This window comes from Dendrobium catenatum, unplaced genomic scaffold (assembly GCF_001605985.2).
Source record: "Dendrobium catenatum unplaced genomic scaffold, ASM160598v2 fragScaff_scaffold_1226, whole genome shotgun sequence".
In the NCBI taxonomy this organism is placed as follows: domain Eukaryota; kingdom Viridiplantae; phylum Streptophyta; class Magnoliopsida; order Asparagales; family Orchidaceae; genus Dendrobium; species Dendrobium catenatum.
The window spans coordinates 407,107-414,312 of NW_021319688.1; the positions used below are offsets into that span (position 1 = coordinate 407,107).

Consider the following 7,206-nt stretch of genomic DNA (forward strand, 5'->3'; position numbering starts at 1 on the left):
GTGAAACTATGCGGCAGGAATTGAATACATCACTACAGAATTGCAAGTAAATTTAGCAAAAATAAAACAATAGCATGCAATCAAAATGGTCCTAAACCAAGCTTCTGTCCAAGCATTACTCAAAATTGCAGAAATCTCAGCAATCAATGAAAAAAACAGCATCCACATAATCATCATTCCTGCTTTAAACTTGAAATTTGCATCATCATTAAGTTTGCTTCAGCTAAACAGATATGTTCAATAATAATTTCCGCACAAAAATCTAATCAACTACTTCAATAGTAAACAATGCATAGACCTTATATCTCAAAATTAAAAGCCAAAACAGAATAAAACCTTAGGAACACTCCACGAACTAGCACCTGTATCCGATCCAATCAAGCAGTGAGAACTACAGCTCCCCCATTCTCTTTTATCTTCTTCTCAGCAATCTTGGACACGAGCTTAGCCTTGACGACAAGAGGCTGTGATGGCGGCAGCGTACCCTTTCCGAGGACCTTGAAGTATCCGAACTGGGTAACGTCGATCATTGGAGCGCTGCCACCAGGAGCCTTCGTGGCGGCAGCCTTGACCTCCTCCGGTACGAGAGACCAGAGGCGATCGATGTTGACGATGGGGCAGTGGAACTTGTTGCGAAGTCGGTGGAAGTAACGCATGCCAACCTTACCGAAGTACCCGGGATGGTACTTATCGAACAGGATCCGGTGATGGTGCATACCACCTGCGTTACCGCGACCGCCGGGATGCTTGCGATGCTTTCCGATGCGCCCATGGCCGGCACTCACGTGCCCTCGCTTCTTCCTGTTCTTCTTAAAGCGGGTCGTCATCGCTCTGCTAATGCGATCTCTCCCTCACTCCTAGGGTTTGAGCTCGATATTCGGCCGCCGGAATCAGAAATTCATAGATAGAAAATGAATGAATGCCCTATTGTGAGAATATTTATAGGTGCCTTCGAGGGAGAGTAAATATGGACCGTTGGATGAAGAAGCAGTTCTTCATATATAAAACACATCTTAAAGTCAAGTAATTGATTTAATTCCCCCCCAAAAAAAAGTAATTGATTTTCCAGCTCATACAAACTATATTATAGCATTCCAATTCAAATTTTCTCTCTAAGGATAATTTTTCTATCAACTTAAATTAAAAAAATAAACTATATTATACAAAATAATAATTTTTTTATGTATTTTGAATGTAATAATGAAGGTTCTTTAAAATTTTAAGAAAGTTTAGAAATTTAAAATCAATATTAATTTTGAACTACATTCTATCAAATAATAAACTTTAAGATTTACTTTTTTTAATATAGTTACTAATTCCAAGCAACTAAAGCTTTGTTCGGGATGGTTTTTTTGCTTCTTTTTAAAGCATCTTTTTAGGTGTAAAAAATTTAATTTTTTATTGAAAAATTGTTTTGAAAAGCAGTAAGAAAGCCGTCTCAAACGAAGCCTAAATGAGCATTATAATTTTTTGAGAATATTCTTGTTGCGTGCAAGAACATTCGCTGCTATAGAAAGATAAAGAATTCAATGTCTTTATTTTGTATGAAGATCTAACACACACATATAAGAGAGGAGTACAAAAAAAAGTATAAGAATTATAAAAGACACTATAATTTTTATAGGAAAATCCCTATAAAGGAAAAAAATCATAGGGTCTGAACCATTTTAAAATAATTTTATTAGTATTTATCATTGATTATTTAATTATAACAAGATGTATTTCTTCTGGGGAATGCATTGATGCAATGCATAGAACATATCATATGATAGAAGTTGGAAGAACTCTATAGCCTGAGAGGTCTTTAAGAGATCATTTTATTGTTTGTTTACTTATACTCCTTTGAAAAGAGAAGAGCTAAGATCAAGAAATTCAGCATAAATCTTAATGCTTGCATTGGGACCCAGAGTTGATGTCGATGATATGCATTGATATTGTAACTGATGGCATGCATTATCATTATTAATGATGACCGGTGTTGTAGTCAATAGACGTCCAAGTAGCTATACGAGAATGATTCAAGAATAGTTCGAAGGATCATCATCGAACTACAGTGTTTATAGGATCGTAGCCATATGATGATAGTTAGAGGACGAAGGTCAGAGTACTGCAGTCGGATTTCAAAATATGCATATAACTATATGGTATATTCTTTTTGAAGCACATTAGATTGTGCACTCATTATCATTAAGATTTCTCTCAACTTAATTGGCAAGTCCGTTATTTAAAATAAGTGTATTATTAAATATCTATGCCACTTTTTTGCTATGTACTGTGGTTGTGTACCGCTATGTACAGGGTGATGTGGCGCGTTCTGATTTGCCTCCGGACAGCGTCCGTATTCGCACATAATAATTTCACTATAAACTGATTCCATGTTCTATTAAAATAAATTCATATATTTAAATTGATTATTTTACCAAAAAAAATATTTATCTTACATCCAATCAAATTTAAAAAATTAATTCTTTTTTAATTTATTATATAACGATCAAATAAATTTGCAAAATCAAATTACATTATATATATATATATATATATATCAACCGAATAACTTTGCATGCTCTATGTCACTCCTTACGTTTTATGGCTGCCCTTTTATTTCATCACGAAGAAGTATACGGAGATAAAAGATACCAAAATTCTATAACTTCTAGTGATTGTCAAGTTGGAATAAAAATTATGTTAAGATAGTTATTTTATGTTATATATAATTAATTTTATACGTCACATGTGATATTTTAATATATTAAATAACTTAATAAACATAAATAAATTATTAGACATTCACAATTATAATTGTAATAGAAAAAAATAAATTTGCAATTTCACAATAGTTATATTTATTTAATAATTTGTTTTGTATTGAGAGATAATATGTAGCGTATAAAATTAAAATACATATCATAAAAATAGCCCCATTTCATAGGGGTGTCAAAATAGTTTTTTGCGTTGGGTTCGGAATCAACCTGAAACCGATCTACCCTCGATTGCTCCAACAAGAACCATATCCCAAATATACAAATGAGTTAGAAATTTAAACCGGACCTGACCAACCCAAATCCAGGTCAACCTGACCCGACATGCGGACCCGGGCAAGGCATTGCGAGGCGATCCGTGAGTGCTAGCGCAACATGAGCTAGTGAGGCGATCCGAGAGTGGGTGTGAAACTGTGAGACGATACAAGCGAGCGAGGCAAGCCGTGAGCGCGTGCGTCCGTGCAAGCAGGTGCATTTGTGTGTGCGCAACAAGCGCGAGCACGATGTGGTCAGTGCCACCTGCGAGCAACGGCCAATCGAGATTCTCAAGGCTAGCAGAAGCGGAGCGAGATCCATATTCGAACCCGAGTCAATTTTGGATTGATACAAGCGAGCGAGGCAAGCCGTGAGCGCGTGCGTCCGTGCAAGCAGGTGCATTTGTGTGTGCGCAACAAGCGCGAGCACGATGCGATCAGTGCCACCTACGAGCAACGGCCAATCAAGATTCTCAAGGCTAGCAGAAGCGGAGCGAGATCCAGATTCGGACCCGAGTCAATTTTGGGTTGATATTAGCTTTTTAGGTTAATCGCAACCCGATCCAAAATTAGAAACATGTTAGATTTTGAAACCCGAATCCGACCCGTTTTCCAATTTAGTTGACCCAGAACCAAAATCTTTTTTATTGTGTTTAGTCTGTGTCAAATATTGACACCCCTACCATTCTGATATAAAATACATCAATATCTCATGCAATTTTCTTAAATAGCAACTCTTCTAAATATATGCTATGTTTCTATCTTGTTCTTCTTGTGAGTGTTAGCTAAGCTAGTTTATAAGATTTTGTTTGGAATAGCTTTTGACCACTACTTTTTCAATACTTGCAAGAAATTTTGTATTAGAAAGTTGATATAGAAAGCACTAAGAAAACTATTCAAAACAAAAATTAAGGCTTCGTTTGGAACATCTTTCTTAATGCTTCTTAAAACAGTTTTTTAGTACAAAAAATAAATTAAGAAAGTCATCCAAAACGAAGCCATGGGACAGCTTTTTTATTGCTTCTTAAAATAGCTTTTAAATTTAAAAATTAAAATTTTTAAGAATCAGTAAGAGAGTCGTCTCAAACGAAACCCAAGTTGCTTTCACATAACAACTTTCCAACCAACTTTATAAAAAGCTGCAATCATCTCAAACAAATCCTAAATTAATAATTTCATGGGGCACACATTTTAAATAACTTAGGTTTTTAATTTAAAAATTAAAATTTTTATACTTAAAAGAGGCTTTAAGAAGCAGTAAGAAAGTCATCTCAAACGAAACCTAAGTTGCTTTCACATAACAACTTTCCAACCAACTTTATAAAAAGCTGCAATCATCTCAAACAAATCCTAAATTAATAATTTCACGGGGCACACATTTTAAATAAATTTAGAAAGTACATGTTTCCATTTGTAAATAAGATAGAACAAACAATATAACATTTTTTAACAGTTATTTCAGGAAAATTAAAATCATGATAGATTAAAATACTAAAATTAAATTAAACTCTTACTAAGGATGACCATTTTATCAGTACTAATACCTTGATTTCCTTACAACAAGCTATCCAAATTTCTGGAAATTATTCCATGCGGAGTCCGTACACAAAAAATTTCAATCGGAATTGTGTGTGTTTATACTATATACAAATAATTTTATAGACATTACGTACACTCATAATCCGGATCGAAAGTTCCTATCCGGACTAGGGGTGTAAACGAGTCGAGTCGAGTATTTGTCTTATCAAACATGGCTTGTTTAATCCTTAATGAGATCGAGCTCGTTTGAAAAGCTCGAGCTCGAGCTCGAGATCGAGCTCGTTTGAGAAGTACCAACGCATGTGATGTGTATTATTATATATAAAAATAATACTATAAATATAATTATATCGAGTAGCTTGATAAGCTTTCGATCGAGTCGAGTCGGGTTGAGCTCGAACTCGAGCTCGTTTATCATTCGAGCTTGATTGTAGGCTTGAGCTCGAAGCTCGATAAGCTCAGCTCACGAGCTCGTTAACAAATGAGTTCGAGCCGGCTAGATTCACTTACACCTCTAATCGGGACTACTCACGATATAATTTATCTCAAATTTCGAATCATATTCCTTCTAACTGCTGAAAGGCTGTTGTCCTCATATTCTAGGCAACGCTTTACTATTAAATTAGGCCTTTGAATGCAACGCTGGAAGCCTATGATGGTCACGGGTCACTCTTTTTAATTTTTTATCTTATATTTTATTAAAAATTAAATAATTTGCTGAAGTCATGCAAAAATAAATTTAGTTATAAAAAACAATTTAGCATTGATTAACTACCAAATGAAAGTCAGATGACGTGGCTCGAAAAATATTATATTATTTAATCATAAAATAATTTATTAATTTCCTTATTTACATCATGTTTTAAAACTAATTTAGATCACAAATGTTTTCTAAATTTTTTTTTTTCATTTTTCAATCACCTAAGGGTTTCACGATGGGTTAACGGATTAGGTTAAGGTCAAAGCTGAAATTCATTTGATTTAAAACCATTCAGATCGAATCTGGCGTGTTTAATAAACGGGTCAAAAAAATGAACCTGAATCTCATCCAATTATATGTTTTGATTAAAAAAAATTTAACTGGTTAGCTATTGGTTTTAAATTAATTGATAAAAAAATAAGAAGAATATGCCAACAAGTAAAAGAATTTAATGAAAAAATAAATAGGTAAAAATTGGATTTGTGGGTCAACTTGAACTCGACTCGCAAATTAAAAGAATCGAAATTCTAGACTTGATCCAATCCATTTACTAAACTGATCAATTTGAACTCATATTCCTCAATTCAGGTTTGAACAGGGTTGATGAATCCAGTAATTTAGAGACACCCATGACATAAGAGAAATTATTACGTCTGGATTACAAATGCATAGGATGTCCGAACTCCAATCAAAATAAGTCATGTCGCATGTACATAACCTATGTACAATTTTGCACACTGTGCATAGACGATGTGACCTAATTTGATTGGAGTTAGGGCTGCAAGCGAACCAAACGTTCGACGAGCTACTCGTTGTTCGGTTCGATTAAAGCTCGTTTGTGATCGTTTAATTAACTAAACAAACAAACTTGAACCGAATTCGGGGGCCAAATGATATATCTCTCCCTAAATTCTTTTTAGCATCACATTTTTATCTACTTTAGATTATTTTTAAGCTTCTTTGTTAATTTTTCTCTATAAAATATCACCATATTTAAAATCTAAACACTCTATAAACCAAATTAAAAGTAATCATCTTCTACAACTAATAAGCTAAATATAAAAGTACTAAACAACCAATGAAAGAATTTTCTCTTTAAATTCTCATTAAAATTATTATTATATAATACAACTAACCATGAAACTTCAATCATCATCATTTAAGCTTCGTTTGGGACGACTTTCTTATTGTTGCTTAAAACAATTTTTTATTATAAAAATTAAAATTTTTTTATTAAAAGTTGTTTTAAGAAGCAGTAAGAAAGCCATCCCAAAAGACCTCGACTTTCTTTCTGCTTCTTGAAATAATTTTTTTAGCACAAATATTAAAATTTTAGAACTAAAAAATTGTTTTAAGAAGAAAAAAGAATCATAATTAATTGTTTCTCGTAAAGTGGACAGCCGTTTGTTGTCTTACTATGCAACACTTATCCGTCTACGAAGCATTAATAATATATTATATTTGTAGGTTTATAGCATAACTACTTATTAAAACAAATAGACTTTACATGCAAATATGCTTTTGTAAATTTTCGGACCACAAAGGTTAGTTATGTTAGATGCTTATGCGTAGTGCTTAATTGCATAATTTCACAATTTTGCACTTTTGCACTTTTGCGTACGGTATCACTAACGAGGTATATCTGCAGACTGCAAATATTAATTTCCAATGTTCCATTGAGATGGCTGAAAATGTGAAAAAACTTTTCCAGACTGTAAAATGTTTTATATTTTTAAAATCAGTGATAATAACTATTTTGGATATTTATTTTATAAAATTTAAAATAATTAATAGTACATATAATTAAATAAAAATATTACATAATTAAAACCTAAATCACTAAATACATAATTAAGTGTTATTAATATTTAATACTTAAAATATTTAATAGTACATAATTAAATATCTTATATTTTATAATAAACTTAAAAATAAAAAAATTTAAGGACCCACC

General features: G+C 32.8%; 1 protein-coding gene across 1 annotated transcript; it reads right to left on the reverse strand.

The window, feature by feature from the left end:
- Nucleotides 1-161: 161 nt before the first annotated feature.
- Nucleotides 162-902, reverse strand: LOC110112387 (60S ribosomal protein L27a-3-like). Its single transcript, XM_020844594.2, has one exon. The coding sequence runs from the start codon at nt 825-827 to the stop codon at nt 378-380; it is 450 nt and encodes a 149-aa protein (XP_020700253.2). The 5' UTR covers nt 828-902; the 3' UTR covers nt 162-377.
- Between the last annotated feature and the right edge of the window lie 6,304 nt (nt 903-7,206).

Excerpts from the sequence above, each read along its gene's own strand:
- LOC110112387 (XM_020844594.2), bottom strand. The coding sequence starts at position 827 with ATGACGACCCGCTTTAAGAAGAACAGGAAGAAGCGAGGGCACGTGAGT.